This window comes from Oncorhynchus mykiss, chromosome 12, assembly GCF_013265735.2.
Source record: "Oncorhynchus mykiss isolate Arlee chromosome 12, USDA_OmykA_1.1, whole genome shotgun sequence".
Taxonomy (NCBI): domain Eukaryota; kingdom Metazoa; phylum Chordata; class Actinopteri; order Salmoniformes; family Salmonidae; genus Oncorhynchus; species Oncorhynchus mykiss.
In genome coordinates, this window is record NC_048576.1 from 16683022 (window position 1) to 16707135 (window position 24114).

General features: G+C 43.0%; 2 protein-coding genes across 2 annotated transcripts in view; both read left to right on the forward strand.

The window, feature by feature from the left end:
• The window catches only part of mat2al (methionine adenosyltransferase II, alpha-like), a 41880-nt gene extending 39729 nt beyond the window's left edge, over nucleotides 1–2151 (forward strand). The window contains exons 6-9 of the mRNA XM_021622795.2: nucleotides 631–849; nucleotides 1180–1362; nucleotides 1514–1647; nucleotides 1866–2151. Of these exons, the coding sequence (XP_021478470.1) occupies nucleotides 631–849; nucleotides 1180–1362; nucleotides 1514–1647; nucleotides 1866–1968 (639 nt within the window). The 3' untranslated portion in view covers nucleotides 1969–2151. The remainder of the gene's footprint in view (nucleotides 1–630; nucleotides 850–1179; nucleotides 1363–1513; nucleotides 1648–1865) is intronic.
• A 1203-nt stretch (nucleotides 2152–3354) lies between these two features.
• Nucleotides 3355–24114, forward strand: part of LOC110537064 (aryl hydrocarbon receptor) — a 35073-nt gene continuing 14313 nt past the window's right edge. The window contains exons 1-4 of the mRNA XM_021622788.2: nucleotides 3355–4008; nucleotides 9869–10059; nucleotides 21918–22036; nucleotides 22741–22830. Of these exons, the coding sequence (XP_021478463.1) occupies nucleotides 3950–4008; nucleotides 9869–10059; nucleotides 21918–22036; nucleotides 22741–22830 (459 nt within the window). The 5' untranslated portion in view covers nucleotides 3355–3949. The remainder of the gene's footprint in view (nucleotides 4009–9868; nucleotides 10060–21917; nucleotides 22037–22740; nucleotides 22831–24114) is intronic.

Consider the following 24114-nt stretch of genomic DNA (forward strand, 5'->3'; position numbering starts at 1 on the left):
GGGAGATGGCACAGTATTCCCTTTTGAGTCAGGAACCAAAACTCCTCCAAAATGACTGGGGAATGCGTTGTCTGCAGCATTTGGTCACATGACAGCTCCATCAGCTGTTTGATTTCACTTACCAGCATGTCAACTGAGCCAGGATCACAGTCAAACAGATTTTGCTGATTCAGTCACTCATCTATCACATTTTTTTGTATTTCGCTTGTATTCAGTTTGTTCAGTTTCTCAAATAGGCTATGTTTAGTCATTTTCCTCTTGATTGCCAGCTATAGCATAAATTCTTAGTTTCACAGTGTTATCTGACAAAGGTATTGATGTGAGTTTCTGTGCCTCTGCCTCCCCACACATTGTTTTCATCATATCAATTGTGGCCGGTGAAATCGAAGTCTCTGCAATAGTGTGTGGTTCATAGCGTAGCAGGCCTAGCTATTTCATATCAGTTGTGACCCCTAGTTTGGGAACCGCTGTACTAATACAACTAAACATGAATCATTAAATGTTTTTTCATATTTTTTGCATAATATTTTTGCATACAACTTAAAAAATATTTATTCAGATAACTTCTGTCTTGTCCTCTTGTCAGTTATGACCAAACACTGACCTTTGAACTGTCTCTCTGTCTCCAAGGTTACAGTGGAGTACCGTGATAACAGTGGGGCCATGGAGCCGGTGCGTGTCCATACAGTGGTCATCTCTGTGCAGCATAGCCCTGATGTCAGTCTGGAAGAGATACGCCGTAGCCTGATGGACAGCGTGGTCCGGAAGGTCATCCCTGCCCGTTACCTAGACGACAAGACCATCTACCACCTGCTGCCAAGTGGGAAGTTCCTTCTGGGCGGACCTCAGGTAAGAATGGGGCTTTCAAATAATACACCATTATTCCCTAACCAAGGTAGTTAAATAAAATTAAAATAAATTCCCTAACCAAATAAAATGCCCTATACATGGTTTAAATGCTTGTAAATGTTTATACATGTGGAGATGCTAATTTGTCGATATGTACACATACTGTAACTTCTTTTGTTTATAGATTCTTATCAATTCAAGGATACATATATAGTGTTATAAGGTGTTTCCTTGCAGGAGTGCCGGTTTTACAATGTATGAATCATCTCCCAGGGAATTAGATGTATGGTGTGTGTATTTTATGTTTTGTATTTGTACTCTTCTGGACAGAGTGATGCAGGACTGACAGGTCGTAAGATCATAGTGGACACGTATGGAGGGTGGGGAGGGCATGGTGGAGGGGCCTTCTCTGGAAAGGACTACTCTAAAGTGGACCGCTCTGGGGCCTATGCAGCCCGCTGGGTGGCCAAGTCTCTGGTGAAAGCCAAGCTCTGCCGGAGAGCCTTGGTTCAGGTCAGTCAAAATCGTTAAAAGTATGTACTTAAATTATACATTCAATATCTGGCTGTATAGTAATAAGAATAAGAAGAATAGTGTGTAACTTTTTTTTTAAACCTTGTTAATCTTTTTTGGGAGTGTGAATCTTCTGTTTCTGCTGTCCCAGGTTTCGTATGCCATCGGTGTGGCTCACCCTCTGTCCATCTCTGTGTTCCACTATGGAACGTCCACCAGGCAGGAGGATGAACTGCTGCAGATCGTCAACAACAACTTTGACCTCAGGCCTGGGGTAATTGTCAAGTAAGTACAATATCACTGTCTTGTGATCTGTGGCTTTTTATTAAATTGAGATACTAAGCTATTTGTCTAATTGATCTTGCTGATGAGCTGCTTCTGCTTTGGGTCAAGTTGGGGCATTTGGGAATCACAACGATTATGCCAAAGAGAGGTGGAGAATCTTATGCAGCAGGCTAATTTATGGCACATTCTGATGTGTTAACATATTCCCTCTTCTCCAGAGAGCTGGGTCTGAAGCGGCCTATCTACCAGTCCACTGCCTGCTATGGACACTTCGGCCGTGACGAGTTCCCCTGGGAGAAGCCCAAGCCACTGCAGTTCTGATGGAAACAACCACTCTTATCACCTGGCTGTTTCTTGTAAATCTGACTGCCAAATAACACTATCAGATAAAAAGTGTAGATCCTTTCTCTTTACGATTGAACATGTAATTGTCAACTGTGAATCATGGGCCAAATTCTATCTTTTATCCTACTGAAAATATAAATTGACATTTCAGCAACACTGTGTGACACTTGGTTGTGTAATTTAAGCAAGGTTTGTAATGGCATCCAGAAAAGTGAAAGGCGCAATATTCACCATTATCGCTAGAGGGAAGTAGTAATCTGTTGATTACTCAACGGTATCCGGGAGGGAGAGAAAAAAGTATCAAATCAAAGTGTATTGGTCCGTCACAGATGATCCATTATATTGACCAGATGCTCAAGTGGTCACTCTAACAATGAAAAAAAAAACGTCTGAAAAAATGGAAGGCAATCGACTCGGGAGCAGGCAAGGTCAGATGGGACCATTCTAGCCAATGAGAGGGCAGATATGCTTGTAAAGAACAGGTACAACTCCGATATATAGTGTTTTTTTCAGGGATGTCACGTGTCCTACTTATAACAGGACACTAACAACCTAAGCATTACGCAACTTCTATTCTATCAAATTAGCCCAATATAGAAAATAAGCCTTTACATTTTTTCTTAACCCAATTCGACACTCAATTGACCTCCATACAAAAAGTTATTGCTTGCTGAGCGGAGAAAAAAAAACGGACAAAACACCACGTGCTGGAGGAGACAGGCTTTGGGCACAGTTATCCCTCTGCTTCGCCTCTTACACCGATAGTGTTTATTAATTTCCAGTGGAACGTTGCGTCAGCATTGCGTTGCTGAGGCAGTTGCAGTGCGTTCTATGTGGTGCATACGTTGTATTTATCGAACGTATGCTAGACATCTTGACAGAAATGGTAGCAGAAGATAAATGTCCAGATGATTCTGCGTACCATTTTGCGTAATGGTGTGCAACAAAAATGTAACATTAACTTTCTGCTACCATTTCTGTCAAGCTGTTTACACACAGTTTTTGTTCGATAAATCCAACGTGGGCGCTACGGTTTAGCAGATTTTTATAGCAGATATTGCGAAAAGCTTTTTACTCGCTCATAACAATGCAGTAAAAATGTCAAACAGTATACAAACAATAAAAAAATATAAAAAACTGGACGCAGAACTGTTGGTTAAAAGTTCCCTGTTTGATGAGATATTGCATAGTTTGTTACTTTGTCGAAACATGTCAAACATCCGAATTCTTTGAAGTTGTCTCTTTCTGTTGCTTATGAAAGATGGTAATGAGAGAGTTCTATTAACCTGAACGGGGCCATGAACCTGACATGAGGAAGCCGGTGAGGGAGGCGCGCCCTGATCGATCAAATCGAACGATAATCTGCGCCACTCATTCATATTGTAAACATTACAGCATGCTGCATCATGCAGGAAAAATACATATATTTTAAAACTAGTTTTCATTGTATGCAATCAACACCCGGCTCACCCGGGGCATGAATAGAATCCCCCCCTATATTAGTGAATGTACACCAATAATATTCGGTGTGACAGAGTTACGGTGTTACAGTGATTTCGATTGGTTGAAACCTATTGCGAGAAAGAAGACTTCTTACGTATCAGGTCGAGTTTACTTTAAGGAATCGGAGGGACAACTTTCTCATTGCATTTCGATGAACGAGGGTATTGATAAACGTGGTTTGGTACTGGACTCAAGTGTAGTTTTCGTGACTTTGTAGGACCTCGGATCCTACGCTCTGACCAACGTTTTTATCGACCTCAGAATAGCAGAGCAGATAGCAAGGGTTTCTTTGGACCAGCAACAAGCATGCTAACTTCTCTGTTCGCATTTGGAACTGTTAGTCATGCTTGTTATTTGTATGATAATTTTTTTTAATTCGTGAGTAATCGGAGGAGGACATTTTTAACTAGATTATTTAAAAAAAAAAAACATTTAAAAAAAAGTCAAAATAACTATGTTGGGGAATGAGGGGATATATGCAGCGAAGAAGAGGAAGAAACCCGTCCAGAAAAGGTAATAATATTTGTAGGCTAAGATGTATTCACTGCTTTCTGTGAATGCATGCCTATTCTTTTATATAATTAGTGGGCGTGATGGTGGGAGGAGGGTGTACAACATCAACACAGCATCATAATAATTTCAATTTAAGGGCTTTATTGACATGGGAAACGTATGTTTACACTGCCAAAACAAGTGAAATAGAAAATATGTTTTAGGCCGAGGTATGTATAGTTTTTTGTGTGCTCTCGGGCAAGTGTCTAGATGGAATTTGTATTCGTGGTCCTGGGAACTGGACCTTTTTCAGGAACACCATTATTGTTGTCTTACTGAGATTTACTGTCAGGATCCAGGTCTGACAGAATCTGTGCAGAAGATCTAGGTGCTGCTGTAGGCCCTCCTTGATTGGGGACCACAAGCACTATCCCAATTCCCGTCTTGAAGATTTGGTCCAAAGTCAATAGTCTACCTAGTTGAGGAAGCTCAACTCTGTCCTCTTATATCGAGGCAGAGTTGGTTTTGAATAACTGGTCGCTCGATTTGCTAGAAACAAGCTGGACCAAAGTGTAGTTTACTACAGCAGAGCAGAGGAGGCACATGGTTTTCCTCCCAGAGTACAGGCTGCTGACTGGGAGTCCACGGACAAACAACATCTTCAGGCCAACTTTTTTTTTTTTAACAGTAACAACACTGTAAAGTAGACTATTATAAAGTCACTGTAGTGTGTTCAAATAACTTTCCTCTGATGAGAATGAGAGGTGTGCGTTGACACAGCCTCTGCTGTTCCCCCTCAAACAAACATTTAAAGTGACTCCAAGGAGGGATTTTAACATCTGTATGAGTGTGATGTTTACCTGGCTGGCTTCCTCACACACAGACTTGACTTGCAGACAGACAGACAGACAGACAGGCAAGAAGGCAGACAGACATGACTGCTATTCAGGCAAAAAGACAGACAGACCGGCAAGAGGGCAGACAGACATGACAGACAGACAGGCGGAAACTTCACACCGAATAGCTCAGGGGGCTGGGATTAATTTACACTAAGCCACAATTTACAGTAAGACTCAACTGTTATGGGAAACCTCACAGTCCACTCTGCCATCACTATACCGCATTAGTGCACAATAACCAAACAAAACAATTTTGTTTGGTTATTGTGCACTAATGCAGTATAGTGATGGCAGAGTGGACTGTGAGGTTGTTTGAAGGACAGTGAAGTTTACTCAAGAGTCTACTATAGTTTACTCTCTAGGGTAGTTTGCTCTTTCCCCTTTCTTCCAAAGGAATGCAATGTGGCCCGATTGCCTAGCTTTACTAAGGACATTAACCACTGTGAGCGAATGGAAGCTCCAGAAAATGATCCAACCAGTGTTGATCTATCTGGTATAATTCACAATGCACGCACAGCCTATCCTCGTGCTTTTATTCCAAGTTCTCCAGGCCCTGCTTTCTCTCTCCTCTGTATTTCTTTATTCCCTTATCTTCTCTTTCCTCTCTCTCTCTCTCTCTCTCTCTCTCTCTCTCTCTGTGTGTCTCTCTCTCTGCATCTTGTCGTGGCATTTTTCTGCTTTAGCAAATGAGAGTTACAAACTTCCAACACCAGTCAGAGTTATACTTAAACTACATATGTTTTAATAATAAGCTTTGCAATAGCCTTTTTGACTTTCAATGATGCACTATCTCTAATGAACCATTGAAAAGTACCACCAGAAAAGTACAAAGATCTTTTATAGCCAAGATACACCCCTCTCAACTTACACTGACGAACCACAGATCTTAGGAACAGTTCACAAAGGTTAAGATTTGCTGTGTCAACAGTTCTCATTGTAAAGACCAGTGTCTGGCCCCCTCACTCAAATCAAAATCAAATGTATTTATATAGCCCTTCGTACATCAGCTGAAATCTCAAAGTGCTGTACAGAAATCCAGCCTAAAACCCCAAACAGCAAGCAATGCAGGTGTAGAAGCAAGGTGGCTAGGAAAAACTCCCTAAAAAGGCCAAAACCTAGGAAGAAACCTAGAGAGGAACCAGGCTATGAGGGGTGGTCAGTCCTCTTCTGGCTGTGCCGGGTGGAGATTATAACAGAACATGGCCAAGATGTTCAAATGTTTATAGATGACCAGCAGGGTCAAATAATAATAATCACAATAGTTGTCGAGGGTGCAACAGGTCAGCACCTCAGGAGTAAATGTCGGTTGGCTTTTCATAGCCGATCATTAAGAGTATCTCTACCAACTCTCTCTCGAGAGAGAGTTGAAAACAGCAGGTCTGGGACAGGTAGCACGTCCGGTGAACTCCACTCACTCCAAAAGGGAACCGTCTCTCTCTGATACGGCATAGAACAGAACCATTAGCTCATGTTATCTGGAATGCTCTTTAGGCTTTATTACCCAAAGACATCGTAAATCTCCTCTGTCAGTGCTATCTCATAGAGGCTCACCCTCAGTGGAACACACACACAATACTCTATTCTGTCGAATGTAACAACTATTATAATGCAATACAAAGATTATAATATAATCTTACAAGCATTATAACATAATCTTTCATTTTTCCACGATAGTCTCTCTCTCTCTCTCTGTCTCTGTCTCTCTCTGTGTCTCTCTCTGTGTCTCTCTCTCTATGTGTGTGTGTGTTATGGGAGGGAGTGTTGGCAGACGGTGTGTCGTGTCCAGGCCTGTTCTAGCAGAGTAATCCTGCTGTAATGTGTTGTAGTTACACTGGCAGAGCCCCGGTAGACCCCATGATGCTGCAGGCTCGCAATGATGACATCACTCCTTTTTAGGATGTTTTTATGCTTTCTTTAGTGCACAATCAATGCTTCGAAAGAAAAGCCCTTGTCTAAGGCACTGCATCTCAATGCTTGAGGCGTCACTACAGACACCCTGGTTCGATTCCAGGCTGTATCACAACCGGCCGTGATTAGCAGTCCCATAGGGCGGCACATAATTTACCCAGCGTCGTCCAGGTTTGGCCGGTGTAGACAGTCATTGTAAATAATAATTTGTTCTTAACTGACTGGCCTAGTTAAATAAAATATAAAATAAAGAAAATGTTTGTGTACTTTCCCCCTCTTGAAATTTGTATTGGCCCTGTCAGATGTCTTTGAAATTGACCTTAATTGGGAATCTAGAAGGCATCACTGGTTAACGATCGTGAAATGCTATGCTGAAATAAATCATCCTGTAATTCAGAACCAACCTGAGTATGAGTTCCATGCGTTTCCCAAAGGACATACCATGGGTTCAGTAACCATGCCTCCTCCCCAAGGTATAGAGGAGCCAGCCAGTCACTCTGTCCTCTGGGGCAGCAGCAGAGGAACAGAAATCCTGTTTGTCCTTAGCTATGCTGCCTGGGGCTGCAGGCTGCAGGATGGCCTCTGGATTAGACATCACACAGGCTGCATCTCTATAATGGAAAGTCCTTTTCTCTCCTGGCCCTCAATTTTATAGTCTGAAAGGGCTTGTCTCTTTCAAGCCCCTGAAAACATATTGTAAGTGACAGCAATAGCCAGATGATTACCAGTGTAAAGACAGACGTTGGGAGACGAGAAGCAAGTACAGGGAGTGAACATTTATTAAGCAACGGACATGAAACAGAACACGGACAGCGCATGGACATGCAAAAAATAACATCAATGTTGACACTGGGAACAAACTGAGGAACAGACCGATAAAGAGGAGCAATCAACAAAGTGAAGGAGTCCAGGTGAGTCCAATATTGCACTGATGCGCGTAATGATAGTAACAGAGGAGTGGGAGCAGGTGTGACACCCAGACCTGTCATGAAGAATGGACTCTGTTTCCCAAAATCTGTTACTGCGTTCATTTTACATGTCCTGATATGCTTATAGAAGTGAGTCTTTGTTGTCTATTCATGGAACTGGTGTTGAGAAATTGACCTGAAACAACTTCTTATTCTCAGCCATCTGTTTACTACAGGGGCAGGGCATTTCAGGACAGATTACATACAGTACCATTTAAAAGTTTGGACACACCTACTCATTCAAGTGTTTTTCTTTATTTTTACTATTTTCTACATTGTAAAATAATAGTGAAGACATCAAAACTATGAAATAACACATGGAATCATGTAGTAACCAAAAGAGTGTTTAACAAATCAAAATATATTTTCTTCAAAGTATCCACCCTTTGCCTTGATGACAGCGTTGCACACTCTTGACATTCTTTTAACCAGCTTCATAAGGTAGTCACCTGGAATGCATTTCAGTTAACAGGTGTGCCTTGTTAAAAGTTCATTTGTTGAATTTCTTTCCTTCTTAATGCGTTTGAGCCAATCAGTTGTGTTGTGAAGAGGTAGATGGCCCTATTTGGTAAAAGACCAAATCCATATTATGTCAAAAACAGCTCAAATAAGCAAAGACAGTCCATCATTCATTTAAGACATGAAGGTCAGTCAATCCGGGAAATTTCAAGAACTTTGAAAGTTTCTTCAAGTGCAGTCGCAAAAACCATCAAGCGCTATGATGAAACTGGCTCTCATGAGGACCACCACAGGAAAGGAAGACCCAGCGTTACCTCTGCTGCAGAGGATAAGTTCATTAGAGTTACCAGCCTCAGAAATTGCAGCCCAAATAAATGCTTCACAGAGTTCAAGTAACAGACTCATCTCAACATCAACTGTTCAGAGGAGACTGAGTGAATCAGGCCTTCATGGTCGAATTGCTACAAAGAAATCACTACTGAAGGACACCAATAAGAAAAAGAGACTTGCTTGGGCCAAGAAACACGAGCAATGGACATTAGACTGGTGGAAATCTGTCCTTTGGTCTGATGAGTCCAAATGTGAGATTTTTGGTTCCAACCGCCTTGTCTTTTTGAGTCACAGAGTAGGTGAATGGATGATCCCTGCATGTGTGTTTCTCACTGTGAAGCAGGAGGTGTGATGTTGGGGGGGTGCTTTGCTGGTGATACTTTCTGTGATTTTTTTTTATTCAAGGCCACTTAACCAGCATGAGTACGACAGCATTCTGCAGCAATACGCCATCCCATCTGGTTTGCGCTTAGTGGGACTATAATTTGTTTTTCAACAGGACAATGACCCAACACACCTCCAGACTGTGTAAGAGCTATTTGACCAAAAAGGAGAGTGATGGAGTGCTGCATCAGATGACCTGGCCTCCACAATCACCCGATCTCAAACCGTTGAGATGGTTTGGTATGACTTGGACCGCGGAGTGAAGGAAAAGCAGCCAACAAGTGCTTAGCATTTGTGGGAACTCCTTCAAGACTGTTGGAAAGGCATTTCAGGTGAAGCTGGTTGAGAGAATGCCAAGAGTGTGCAAAGCTGTCATCAACGCAAATGGTGGCTACTTTGAAGAATCTCAAATATAAAATATATTTTGATTTGTTTAAAACCTTTTGGGTTACTACATGTGCTATTTCCTAGTGTTGATGTCTTCACTATTATTCTCCAATGTAAAAAATAGTAAAAAAAAAAAAGAAAAACCCTTGAATGAGTAGGTGTACCCAAACTTTTGACTGCTACTGTAAGTGTGACTGACCAGGTTTCCAATCTATTACACTTCACTTCCTTTGACCACCTCCTCTCCGGAATGACCCCAGCAGCTGATAGGCATCACCTGACAGAATTTGTGTCATGGCACCAATGTGACTGACTAGTGTCTGACTGGTTTTGAACCTGGGTTGTCTGTTCACCACAAGACTGTGTTAGCTTGCTACTGACAATCATATACTCTAGTAGTCCAAAGTCTGTGTTCAGTAGATTCCTAACCTTCCCTTGTCCTCTCTGGTCTGTTAACCTCTGCGCTAAAGCCTCTGACAATCAGCTGCAGTTCAGCTCTGCTCAGTAGATTACTAATTCCTCCCTCTCCTCCCCTCCTGTCCCCAGTCTGAAGCATGCTCCAGGTGACGGTGTGGTAAAGACCAACCCTTCAAAACGTCACCGGAATCGTCTGAACGGGGAGCTCGACCGGCTGACCAACCTGCTGCCCTTCTCCCCAGAGGTCAGGGGTAGGTTGGACAAATTGTCTGTCCTGCGGCTCAGCGTGGGATATGTCAAGGTCAAGAGCTTCTTTCATGGTGAGTGGGGTTGGAGGTGCACACACACACACAGACGCACGCACACACACACACTACGTTTATCGTTAAACTCACTGTTGGAAAGTAATGCACAGGCTATTAACATGCTCTACAGCAGGGATCATCAACTAGATTCAACTCGAGTGGATGGTCAGGGGGCCGGAAACATAACTGCAAATCATTTGTAGACTGCAAATTGACTGCAAGTGTTTCCAAGCGTGTGAATGAGAGCACGTTCTTTGGTATTTTTCTCTGGTAAAGACAATAACGATTCTCCGTCTTAAATTGTATCATTTATTTGCATATTAGGGTACCTAAGGTTTGATTATAAACGTTGATTGACTTGTTTGGATAAGTTTATTGGTAACGTTTGGGATTCATTTTGTATGCATTTTGAAAGAGGGAAACCGAGTGGATTATTGACTGAAGCGCGCCAGCTAAACTGAGTTTTTATGGATATAAAGAAGGACATTATCGAACAAAAGGACCATTTGTAATGTAACTGTGACCTTTTGGAGTGCCAACAGAAGAAGATCTTCAAAGGTAAGGCATGTATAATATCGCTATTTCTGACTTTCGTGTCGCAACTCCCTGGTTGAAAGTGATTTGTTATGCATTTGTGCGCTGGGCGCTGTCCTCAGATAATCGCATGGTTTGCTTTCGCCGTAAAGCCTTTTTGAAATCTGACACGGAGGCTGGATTAACAACAAGTTAAGCTTTATTTTGATGTATTGCACTTGTGATTTCATGAAGGTTTAATATTTATAGTAACTTAATTTGAATTTGGCGCTCTGCAATTTCACCGGAAGTTGTCGAAATGGGACGCTAGCGTCCCACTGATCCGCAAGAAGTTAATGTTGCTCGACCCCAGGAAGAGTAATGGGGATCCATGATAAATACTAAATAAAACAAATACTGTTTTAAGCAATGAGCCTAACGCAACAGATGAGAACGTTTAGCTTAAAATGTTGATAAACTATTGGTCTATTTCTTCATAGTATAAGCACAGCAATGCGCTCACAGCAATAGGCTATAAGCGCAAATGTTCAATTAGCAGGAAAACACCATTCTCAAAAGTGACCACAAATGCGATATAAAGGTGCATTTTTATGGTGAAAATGATTTTCTCCAACTTGAAACTCACACGCTGTGTGTGTTTGCCAGTTAGGCTCTACAGCTGTTGTAAAGCGGTGGCATGTCGCTAGTAAAGATTGATAAAAGTAAGGGGCCTAGACAGCTGCCCTGGAGAATTCCGGATTCTACCTGGAGTATGGAGAGGCTTCCATTAAAGAACACCCTCTGTGGTCTGTTAGACAGGTAACTCTTTATCCACAATATAGCAGGGGGTGTAAAGCCATAACACATACGTTTTTCCAGCAGCAGACTATGATCCATAATGTCAAAAGCCGCACTGAAGTCTAACAAAACAGCCCCACAATCTTGTTATCTTTCATAATTTGGTCAGATATACAGTACCAGTCAAAAGTTTGTACACACCTACTCATTCCGGGGGTTTTCTTTATTTTTACAGTTTTCTACATTGTAGAATTATGGTGAAGTCATCAAAACAATGAAATAACACATATGGAATCATGTAGTACACAAAAAAATGTTAAACAAATCAAAATATATTTTATATTTGAGATTCTTCAAAGTAGCCACCCTTTGCCTTGATGACAGCTTTGCAAACTCTTGGCATTCTCTCAACCAGCTTCATGAGGTAGTCACCTGGTAGTCACATTTCAATTAACAGGTGTGCCTTGTTAAAAGTTCATTTGTGGAATTTCTTTCCTTCTTAATGCGTTTGAGCCAATCAGTTGTGTTGTGACAAGGTAGGGGTGGTATACAGAAGATAGTCCTATTTGGTAAAATACCAAGTCCATATTATGGCAAGAACAGCTAAAATAAGCAAAGAGAAATGACAGTCCATCATTCATTTAAGACATGAAGGTCAGTCAGTCCGGAAAATGTCAAAAACTTTGAAAGTTTCTTCAAGTGCAGTTGCAAAAACCATCATGCGCTATGATGAAATTGGCTCTTATGAGGACCGCCACAGGAAAGGAAGACCCAGAGTTACCTCCGCTGCAGAGAATAAGTTCATTTGTTCAATCACCCAACCTCAACCCAATTGAGATGGTTTGGTGAGTTGGACCGCAGAGTGAAGGAAAAGCAGCCAACAAGTGCTCAGCATATGTGGGAACTTCTTCAAGACTGTTGGAAAAAGCATTCCAGGTGAAGCTGGTTGAGAGTATGTCAAGAGCTTGCAAAGCTGTCATCAAGGCAAAGGGTAGCTAAAATATATTTTGATTTGTTTAACACTTATTTGGTTAGTACACAATTCCATATGTGTTATTTCATTGTTTTGATGTCTTCACTATAATTTTATAATGTAGTAAATAAAGAAAAACCCTTTAATGAGTGTCCAAACTCTTGACTGGCACTGTACTTGGATGTTTAGTGTCAGCGTTTGTTGCTGGCATGTCATGCCTACGTTTGCTTATCTTGCCACTGAAAAATCATTAAAGTGGTTGGCAAAATCAGTTGGTTTTGTGATGAATGAGCCATCTGATTCCATGCCTTTTTTCCCCATGCTCCAAAGTTTTTTATTATCATTCTTTATGTAATATATCTTTGTTTCAAAGTGTAGTTTCTTCTTTTTAATTCAGTTTAGTCATATGATTTCTCAATTTGCAATGCGTTTGCCAATCGGTTGTGCAGCCAGACTTATTTGCCATTCCTTTTGCCTCATCCCTCTCAACCAGACAATTTTTCAATTCCTCCTCAATCCACAATGATTTAACTGTCTTTACAGTCATTTTCTTAATGGGTGCATGCTTATTAGTAATTGGAATAAGTAATGCAGCGTCTGTTTGCTCCTCATTACACACCACGGACCAACAAATGTTCTTTACATCAACAACATAGGAATCACTACAAAACTCATTTTATGCTAGTGCTTGTATCAATTTGGGATCTATTGCATCCCACAAGTTTCCCAGACTATGTTTGAAATATTTATTTCTAGCACAGAATAGAAAAGGTCAACTTTTGTACAATGGGGATAGTGGATTGACATAGGCTATTGCTTTTGCTGTTCGTTATGCCTACTGATCTTGTTGGCTGACAAAAAGTAAATGTGGACAGTTCTTCCAATATCTTCAATATGTGGTTCGGATTTGGATAAGGATGAGTACAGTTGCGTCCTCGATGTGTCTGTTTTTACGTGTAGCCTGTGAGAAAGACCTGATCACGTGACAGAGAGCCATGTGAGTGAGAGGTGCTTTGGCACGCAGCCAGGAGAAGGGAATTATAGTATTCAGCCCTCGGGCACAACAGCCACTGGCCGCAAGAGGCATGGGAGTAATTACGACTACACGAAGGGGATACAGCAGGGAGATTTGAGGTATTATCAACTGCCTGTCACTAATACTAATATAGTTGCTCATGGAAAAATATTTTGTTTAATTAACAAGTAATATTTTTTTATATCTGAAGTTAGGATTCAGTCTTTCAAGTTGAGTGTTTTTTCCTCTGAGTTTAGGTGTAGCTCTTAAGGATCTGTATGGTGAATGGTTGTGTAGTTTCCATGTCTATGTCCTGTTGTCTGTCTGAGGTGGCTGAAGCCTAGCTGTCTGTTGTCTGTCTGACTCAAAGGAGAACAGAGAGATTGAAATAAGAGTTGACACGGAATCCTTCTGACCCAGATTTGTTCCAGCGTGTCGGTTGATGTGTGTGTATTTGTGTCTGGGCCTTTTTATTGGCCCTGTGTGTGTGTGTTTTTCTGCAGTAGTTGTCCGTGAGGAGCATGTCTACGGTATACTGTCAGGATACAGTGCCATCCCATGTCTATGGTACACTGCCAGGGTACAGTGCCATCCCATGTCTATGGTACACTGCCAGGGTACAGTGCCATCCCATGTCTATGGTACACTGCCAGGGTACAGTGCCATCCCATGTCTATGGTACACTGCCAGGGTACAGTGCCATCCCATGTCAATGGTACACTGCCAGGGTACAGTGCCATCCCATGTCTATGGTACACTGCCAGGGTACAGTGCCATCCCATGTCTATGGTATACTGCCAGGGTACAGTGCCAGGGTACAGTGCCATCCCATGTCTATGGTACACTGCCAGGGTACAGTGCCATCCCATGTCTATGGTACACTGCCAGGGTACAGTGCCATCCCATGTCAATAGTAAACTGCCAGGGTACAGTGCCATCCCATGTCTATGGTATACTGCCAGGGTACAGTGCCATCCCATGTCTATGGTACACTGCCAGGGTACAGTGCCATCCCATGTTTATGGTACACTGCCAGGGTACAGTGCCATCCCATGTCTATGGTACACTGCCAGGGTACAGTGCCATCCCATGTCAATGGTACACTGCCAGGGTACAGTGCCATCCCATGTCTATGGTATACTGCCAGGGTACAGTGCCAGGGTACAGTGCCATCCCATGTCTATGGTACACTGCCAGGGTACACTGCCAGGGTACAGTGCCATCCCATGTCTATGGTACAGTGCCAGGGTACAGTGCCATCCCATGTCTATGGTATACTGCCAGGGTACACTGCCAGGGTACAGTGCCATCCCATGTCAATGGTACACTGCCAGGGTACAGTGCCATCCCATGTCTATGGTACACTGCCAGGGTACAGTGCCATCCCATGTCTACGGTACACTGCCAGGGTACAGTGTCATCCATTGTCTACGGTACACTGCCAGGGTACAGGGCCATCCCATGTCAACGGTACACTGCCAGGGTACAGTGCCATCCCATGTCTATGGTACAGTGCCATCCCATGTCTATGGTATACTGCCAGGGTACAGTGCCATTCCATGTCTACGGTATACTGCCAGGGTACAGTGCCATCCCATGTCTATGGTACACTGCCAGGGTACAGTGCCATCCCATGTCTACGGTACACTGCCAGGGTACAGTGCCATCCCATGTCTATGGTACACTGCCAGGGTACAGTGCCATCCCATGTCTATGGTACACTGCCAGGGTACAGTGCCATCCCATGTCTATGGTACACTGCCAGGGTACAGTGCCATCCCAAACTGAGGATTCAAGTTTTATTAATCATATTTACAGGATACACATATGGTATACACCCTCCAAATAAATGCTTACTTGCAGGTTCCTTCTCGACAATGCAACAACAATAAAATATAAAAATACGAACATATATTTATTTAACACTACCAGGCATACACAAGACAACATACTGAGCAAGAGGACAAGTACATTAGAGTACAGCAACAACACCAACATCCACAAAGTATTTAGTCAGCCACCAATTGTGCAAGTTTTCCCACTTAAAAAGACGAGAGAGGCCTGTAATTTTCATCATAGGTACACTTCAACTATGACAGACAAAATGAGAAAAAAATTCCAGAAAATCACATTGTAGGATTTTTTATGAATTTATTTGCAAATTATGGTGGAAAATAAGTATTTGGTCACCTACAAACAAGCAAGATTTCTGGCTCTCACAGACCTGTAACTTCTTCTTTAAGAGGCTCCTCTGTCCTCTACTCGTTACCTGTATTAATGGCACCTGTTTGAACTTGTTATCAGTATAAAAGACACCTGTCCACAACCTCAAGCAGTCACACTCCAAACTCCACTATGGCCAAGACCAAAGAGCTGTCAAAGGACACTGGAAACAAAATTGTAGACCTGCACCAGGCTGGGAAGACTGAATCTGTACAGCACTTTGAGATATCAGCTGATGTACGAAGGGCTATATAAAATAAATTTGATTGATTGATTGAATCTGCAATAGGTAAGCAGCTTGGTTTGAAGAAATCAACTGTGGGAGCAATTATTAGGAAATGGAAGACATACAAGACCACTGATAATCTCCCTCGATCTGGGGCTCCACGCAAGATCAAGAACGGTGAGCAAAAATCCCAGAACCACACGGGGGGGACCTAGTGAATGACCTGCAGAGAGCTGGGACCAAAGTAACAAAGCCTACCATCAGTAACACACTACACCGCTAGGGACTCAAATCCTGCAGTGCCAGACGTGTCCCCCTGCTTAAGCCAGTACATGTCCAGGCCCGTCTGAAGTTTGCTAGAGAGGATTTGGATGATCCAGAAGAAGATTGGGAGAATGTCATATGGTCAGATGAAACCAAAATATAACTTTTTGGTGAAAAACTAAACTCGTCGTGTTTGGAGGACAAAGAATGCTGAGTTGCATCCAAAGAACACCATACCTACTGTGAAGCATGGGGTGGAAACATCATGCTTTGTGGCTGTTTTTCTGCAAAGGGACCAGGACGACTGATCCGTGTAAAGGAAAGAATGAATGGGGCCATGTATCGTGAGATTTTGAGTGAAAACCTCCTTCCATCAGCAAGGGCATTAAAGATGAAACGTGGCTGGGTCTTTCAGCATGACAATGATCCCAAACACACCGCCCGGGCAACGAAGGAGTGGCTTCGTAAGAAGCATTTCAAGTTCCTAGAGTGGCCTAGCCAGCAACAGTATGTGAAAACCTTGTGAAGACTTACAGAAAACGTTTGACCTCTGTCATTGCCAACAAAGGGTGTATAGCACAGTATTGAGATACACTTTTGTTATTGACCAAATACTTATTTCCCACCATAATTTGCTAATAAATTCATTAAAAATCCTACAATGTGATTTTCTGGATTTTTTTCTCATTTTGTCTGTCATAGTTTAAGTGAACCTATGATGAAAATTACAGGCCTCTCTCATCTTTTTAAGTGGGAGAACTTGCACAATTGGTGGCTGACTAAATACTTTTTTTGCCCCACTTTTGCCCCAACATCTTCATAATATTTTTGTTGTTGAAGCCCACTGGTTACAGTCACTTCCTGCTTGTTTATGGGGTTACAGCCTCCAGGGCCAATCAGATGTTTATCAGGCTTTTGGTGCTGCTGTGTGTGCAATGGCTTGGATGGCTGATCATCAGGCCTGTTTCCTGTGTTTGTTGATAAGGAGGGGTGAGGGAGGGAGAGCTGAGGAAGGGGGTGAGGGAGGGGGGGTTGAGCTGGGTTGAATCCCAGTCAGTCCAGTCAGTCCAGTCATTAACCTAACTCTTGCCTACCTAACCATTGGTTTCCTCTGGAGTGAGTGGTCCACTGTTACACTCCTCTAATTGATTGGATATTGTTAAGATGTACAGTCAACTGACAAGTGCAAGCTCTGTTAAGTGTAATACAAATTTCAACTACTTGTATTTTAATAGCTCCTGATAACTGCATGCTCTGGTCTAGTGCACGCTGACTGTCACAACTGCCTCAGCTGCCTCAGTTTCCAGGACTTGACTGTTATACCAAGTCTTCAAAGTGCCTGTACATTGTATGGAGGGAACTCATCTATTAGCCTACCAATGTTTATCACCAACTCTCTCTCTTTCTGTGTGTGTGTGTGTGTGTGTGTGTGTGTGTGTGTGTGTGTGTGTGTGTGTGTGTGTGTGTGTGTGTGTGTGTGTGTGTGTGTGTGTGTGTGTGTGTGTGTGTGTGTGTGTGTGTGTGTGTGTGACTTTAAGGGAGGCAGAAGTCAAATTCTGTTTCTCACAAAAATAGACATGCTGTTCTATCCACGAAGTTCCTCCCTTTCTGAGCTCTGATAATGTTTCTGACCCTAACCTTGACCCGAGAACCAAAGTGGTGGCTGATATCAGTCCCTAGCAGCCACTGTGGTCAGGAATGAGAAGCAGGATGTGTGTATCTGGCCTGTTTGGGTGATAAGCAGAAACCACACTCAGAGACACACACAGGCTACAGCTAAAATGTTTTTGTAAAATCATCTTATTTTATTATTTCATATAATTGACCTGTGATAAGGCCACACAGAGAACCAGAGATAATTACAGACACCTGTGATAATCTGAAGTACCCATAAGGGCCACTAGATGGCTTGTGATATATTATATGGAAAGCTTGAAAGATAACAAAATTCTGGTAGTTTACTGGTAAACGTATAACGTTTCCAGTAATATACCCTCCCTTTGTGACCCTAGACAGGACAAGGGAGGAGAGGACAGAGCAGGGCAAGACGGGACGGGCCGGACAGGGGAGGACATGACAGGGCAGGAGGACAAATTGTGTAGTTAGGTTAGTCTGGAGACAGGGAGGGCTTACACTCAAATGACTACAGGAGTAAATCAAATCAAAATCAAATCAAATTTATTTATATAGCCCTTCGTACATCAGCTGATATCTCAAAGTGCTGTACAGAAACCCAGCCTAAAACCCCAAACAGCAAACAGAAGCACGGTGGCTAGGAAAAACTCCCTAGAAAGGACAAAACCTAGGAAGAAATCTAGAGAGGAACCAGGCCATGTGGGGTGGCCAGTCCTCTTCTGGATGTGCCGGGTGGAGATTATAACAGAACATGGCCAAGATGTTCAAATGTTCATAAATGACCAGCATGGTCGAATAATAATAAGGCAGAACAGCAACAGAAACTGGAGCAGCAGCACGGTCAGGTGGACTGGGGACAGCAAGGAGTCATCATGTCAGGTAGTCCTGGGGCATGGTCCTAGGGCTCAGGTCCTCCGAGAGAGAGAAAGAAAGAGAGAAGGAGAGAATTAGAGAACGCACACTTAGATTCACACAGGACACCAAATAGGACAGGAGAAGTACTCCAGATATAACAAACTGACCCTAGCCCCCCGACACATAAACTACTGCAGCATAAATACTGGAGGCTGAGACAGGAGGGGTCAGGAGACACTGTGGCCCCATCTGAGGACACCCCCGGACAGGGCCAAACAGGAAGGATATAACCTCACCCACTTTGCCAAAGCACAGCCCCCACACCACTAGAGGGATATCTTCAACCACCAACTTACCATCTTGAGACAAGGCTGAGTAGAGCCCACAAAGACCTCCGCCACGGCACAACCCAAGGGAGGGGGAGGGGGGGGGGGGGGGGGGCGCCAACCCACTCTGGTGACGCACCCCCTCCAGGGACGGCATGAGAGAGCCCCAGTAAGCCAGTGACTCAGCCCCTGTAATAGGGTTAGAGGCAGAGAATCCCAGTGGAAAGAGGGGAACCGGCCAGGAAGAGACAGCAAGGGCGGTTCGTTGCTCCAGAGCCTTTCTGTTCACCTTCCCACTCCTGGGCCAGACTACACTCAATCATATGACCCACTGAAGAGATGAGTCTTCAGTAAAGACTTAAAGGTTGAGACCGAGTTTGCGTCTCTGACATGGGTAGGCAGACCGTTCCATAAAAATGGAGCTCTATAGGAGAAAGCCCTGCCTCCAGCTGTTTGCTTAGAAATTCTAGGGACAATTAGGAGGCCTGCGTCTTGTGACCGTAGCGTACGTGTAGGTATGTACGGCAGGACCAAATCAGAGAGATAGGTAGGAGCAAGCCCATGTAATGCTTTGTAGGTTAGCAGTAAAACCTTGAAATCAGCCCTTGCTTTGACAGGAAGCCAGTGTAGAGCACTGGAGTAATATGATCAAATGTTTTGGTTCTAGTCAGGATTCTAGCAGCCGTATTTAGCACTAACTGAAGTTTATTTAGTGCTTTATCTGGGTAGCCGGAAAGTAGAGCATTGCAGTAGTCTAACCTAGAAGTGACAAAAGCATGGATTAATTTCTCTGCATCATTTTTGGACAGAAAGTTTCTGATTTTTGCAATGTTACGTAGATGGAAAAAAGCTGTCCTTGAAATGGTCTTGATATGTTCTTCAAAAGAGAGATCAGGGTCCAGAGTAACGCCGAGGTCCTTCACAGTTTTATTTGAGACGACTGTACAACCATTAAGATTAATTGTCAGATTCAACAGAAGATCTCTTTGTTTCTTGGGACCTAGAACAAGCATCTCTGTTTTGTCCGAGTTTAAAAGTAGAACGTTTGCAGCCATCCACTTCCTTATGTCTGAAACACATTCTTCTAGCAAGGGCAATTTTGGGGCTTCACCATGTTTCATTGAAATGTACAGCTGTGTGTCATCCGCATAGCAGTGAAAGTTAACATTATGTTTTCGAATAACATCCGCAAGAGGTAAAATATATAGTGAAAACAATAGTGGTCCTAAAACGGAACCTTGAGGAACACCGAAATTTACAGTTGATTTGTCAGAGGACAAACCATTCACAGAGACAAACTGATATCTTTCCGACAGATAAGATCTAAACCAGGCCAGAACTTGTCCGTGTAGAACAATTTGGGTTTCCAATCTCTCCAAAAGAATGTGGTGATCGATGGTATCAAAAGCAGCACTAAGGTCTAGGAGCACGAGGGCAGATGCAGAGCCTCGGTCCGATGCCATTAAAATGTAATTTACCACCTTCACAAGTGCCGTCTCAGTGCTATGATGGGGTCTAAAACCAGACTGAAGCATTTCGTATACATTGTTTGTCTTCAGGAAGGCAGTGAGTTGTTGCGCAACAGCCTTTTCTAAAAATTTTGAGAGGAATGGAAGATTCGATATAGGCCGATAGTTTTTTTATATTTTCTGGGTCAAGGTTTGGCTTTTTCAAGAGAGGCTTTATTACTGCCACTTTTAGTGAGTTTGGTACACATCAGGTGGATAGAGAGCCGTTTATTATGTTCAACATAGGAGGGCCAAGCACAGGAAGCAGCTCTTTCAGTAGTTTAGTTGGAATAGGGTCCAGTATGCAGCTTGAAGGTTTAGAGGCCATGATTATTTTCATCATTGTGTCAAGAGATATGTTGACATGATCAGTCCAATCAAAGCTACTGTACATATAGTGTGATTTGACGTCATTTTATCTGTGGCCAATGACCTTGAGCCTTCTTGGATGGGCACTTCTTTGGCAGCAGCCGAAGGGCTAAAATTTTCAAGGTCTCCTCTTACAGGCAGTGACCTAGACTTGGCGCTCCGATAACGCTTGCCGTGCGGTACAGAGAGAACATTCCATGACTAGGGTGGCTTGAGTCTTTGACCATTTTTAGGGCCTTCCTCTGACACCGCCTAGTATAGAGTTCCTGGTTGGCAGGAAGCTTGGCCCCAGTGATGTACAGAGGCCAAGCAGTTGCCATACCAGGTAGTGATGCAACCAGGATGTTGTCGATGGTGCAGCTGTAGAACCTTTTGAGGATCTGAGGACCCATGCCAAATCTTTTCAGTCTCCTGAAGGGGAATAGGTTTTGTCGTGCCCTCTTCACAACTGTCTTGGTGTGTTTGGACCATGATAGTTTGTTGGTGATGTGGACACCAAGAAACTTGAAGCTCTCAACCTGCTCCACTGCAGCCCTGTCGATGAGAATGGAGGCGTGCTCGGTCCTCTTTTTCCTGTAGTCCACAATCATCTCCTTCGTCTTGATCAGACTAAATTTGATTCTGGGAATTCTCTCCCTATGGCACTTGTAACTTAAATGCGCCATTGAGGGAAATGTTTATCTAGAGCACACAACAACAAGCCGATTAGGTAAATAGATAAACTATTCTACTATGGGGTTGTCTGATTTTTATATTCATTACTTGTTTTGTTTGCAGAGGAAAAGTAAATGTGGACTGTTCCAGCATCTTCAATAATACACAATCCTTTTTTCAGTTACATTTTCTGTGACATTAGACTAGTCCAGTTACCATCGCCATGGCATTTTCCATTAGTTGTTATAAGAGGTACTATTTTTTTCATGTTCCATATTTTGGGTGCGTGGCGGCATTGATTGCTGCCAAAACACTGCTAAGGACTAAATCTAAAAACTAAGTTTAAGGACGAGGAACAAATAAGTAAATCTAAGGACTAAGAACTAAATCTAAAAACTAAGTTTAAGGACGAAGAACAAATAAGTAAATCTAAGGACTAAGAAGTGAATCTAAGGACTAAGAAGTAAATCTAAGGACTAAGAACTAAGCCATGTTCTCCTCTCCTGTGTTCCAGCGACCCTCCAGAAGAAGTGTGAGTGGCCGGCCCCCCCTCTCAGTGGGAACTGTAGGAACGGACGGACAGCCACTTCTATAGACGGAGTCAGCCTCTCCGAGGGAAACCTACTGCTGCAGGTATACAGAGTGTGTGTGTGTGTAGGGTTTATCTGCATCAAAGAGGGGCTTAGGTGGTGTGCGTGACAGGGGGCATGGCAATGAGCGCAGTTGGCTGTTGGTGCGGCTAAATTGTGGAGCATTTTAGAGGCGCCCATCTTGGCGGTGTAGAGAAATTTCCTACAATTTCCTACAATTCTACACATTTTGCTATGCAGCTGAGAGAAGGTAATTTCCTGTAATTTGAATGATTTTGCCATGATGCTGAGAGAGGATTTTGCAGTTTTAAAGGTAATGTCCTGCATTTTTATGCATTTTGCCATGGCTATTAATGTGTTATTCTGCTCAAACATAATAACAAAATGAGTACTTTTAAATTTGAGTACTTTTATTTTATTTTGGTGATTGTTAGTTCACAAAGATTATATTATAAAAATATACGTAGGTCCATAATCTGTTCCACATACTTTATATCTGATTTTAGTCATTTAAGTTTACACTGAAAGCTTTTTACCAAATGTTTTACACTGTTTGGACTTTGGCGACCACAAAAAATGCTTAGGCAGTCCGCCATAGGATTACAATGGTTGTGTGTGTCCATGCATGTGTGTGTGTGTGTGTGCGCGCGTGTGTGCGTGCGTGTGTGTGGGTGTGTGTGTGCGTGTGTGTGTGCGCGTGCGTGTGTGTGTGTGTAGGGGTTTCTCATGTGCTCTCTCTCTGTGTAGGCTCTGAATGGTTTTATCCTGGTGGTCACCACTGATGACTCTATCTTCTACGCCTCTCCAACCATCCAGGACTACCTGGGCTTCCACCAGGTACAACATGATTATTACTTATTGATTATGCAGTGCATTCAGAAAGTATTCAGACCCCTTGACCTTTTCCAAATGTTGTTACATTACAGCTTTATTCTAAAATGGATTAAATATCAATCTACACACAATACCCCATAATGACAAAGCACATTTTTATACATAAAAAATAATAAACTGAAATATCACATTTACATAAGTATTTAGATCCTTTACTCAGTACTTTGTTGAAGCACCTTAGCGATTACAGCTTCGAGTCTTCTTTTTGGGGAGTTTCTCCCATTCTTTTCTGCAGATCCTCTCAAGCTGTTGTCGTGGCAAATCGGTTCAAATACGACGCTTTCAAGAACTTTGTGAAATCAATAGGCTTTTAATAAAAAGGTATCGCAAGCCGGAGTGGTCCGCGGAACACACACACTTTTTCAGAGCACTCGCTCTGATTTATACACATACAACATATCAGTCCATCCTACATGCAAATTAAGTTACATCCCAATCCGTGCATCCTGCTTGTTCAGCCCAATAACGCCCACATCTGCTTTCCATTAGATCCTAATGATGACAAGACCCTTGCTTTGTCCCTTCACTCAGCTTAATGCGTTCCTTTGTATGTGTGTTATCTGGGGTCAGCAGACTATGTGTCTCCTCTAGTTTTAGTGTTTCCAGCTGTCCTGGCGCCTATGTGTCGCCTTCTCTCATGGCCTTACTCTGGCTTCCTGTCCTATACAATAGACAATGCATTTTACCAGAATGGCAAATGCACTCTATAAATGTATCTCTCTCTTGTGTTACAGTATATTGTTCCTCCATATATGTACATCATTCTCCCAAACTGTCAGGTTGGATGGGGAGTGTCGCTGCAAAGCTATTTTCAGGTCTCTTCAGAGATGATTGATCGGGTTCAAGTCCGGGCTCTGGCTGGGCCACTCGATGACATTCATAGACTTGTCCCGAAGCCAATCCTGCCTTGTTTTGGCTGTGTGCTTAGGGTCATTGTCCTGTTGGAAGTTGAACCTTTGCCCCAGTCTGAGGTCCTGAGGGCACTGGAGCAGGTTTTCATCAAGGATCTCTCTGTACTTTACTCCGTTCATCTCTCCCTCAACCCTAACTAGTCTCCCAGTCCCTGCCTCTGAAAAACATACACTCAGCATGATGCTGCCACCATCATGGTTCATTGTGCCAGGTTTCCTCCAGACGTGATGCTTGGCATTCAGGCCAAAGAGTTCAATCGCAGGTTCATCCGACCAGAGAATATTGTTTCTCATAGTCAGAGTCCTTTAGGTGCTT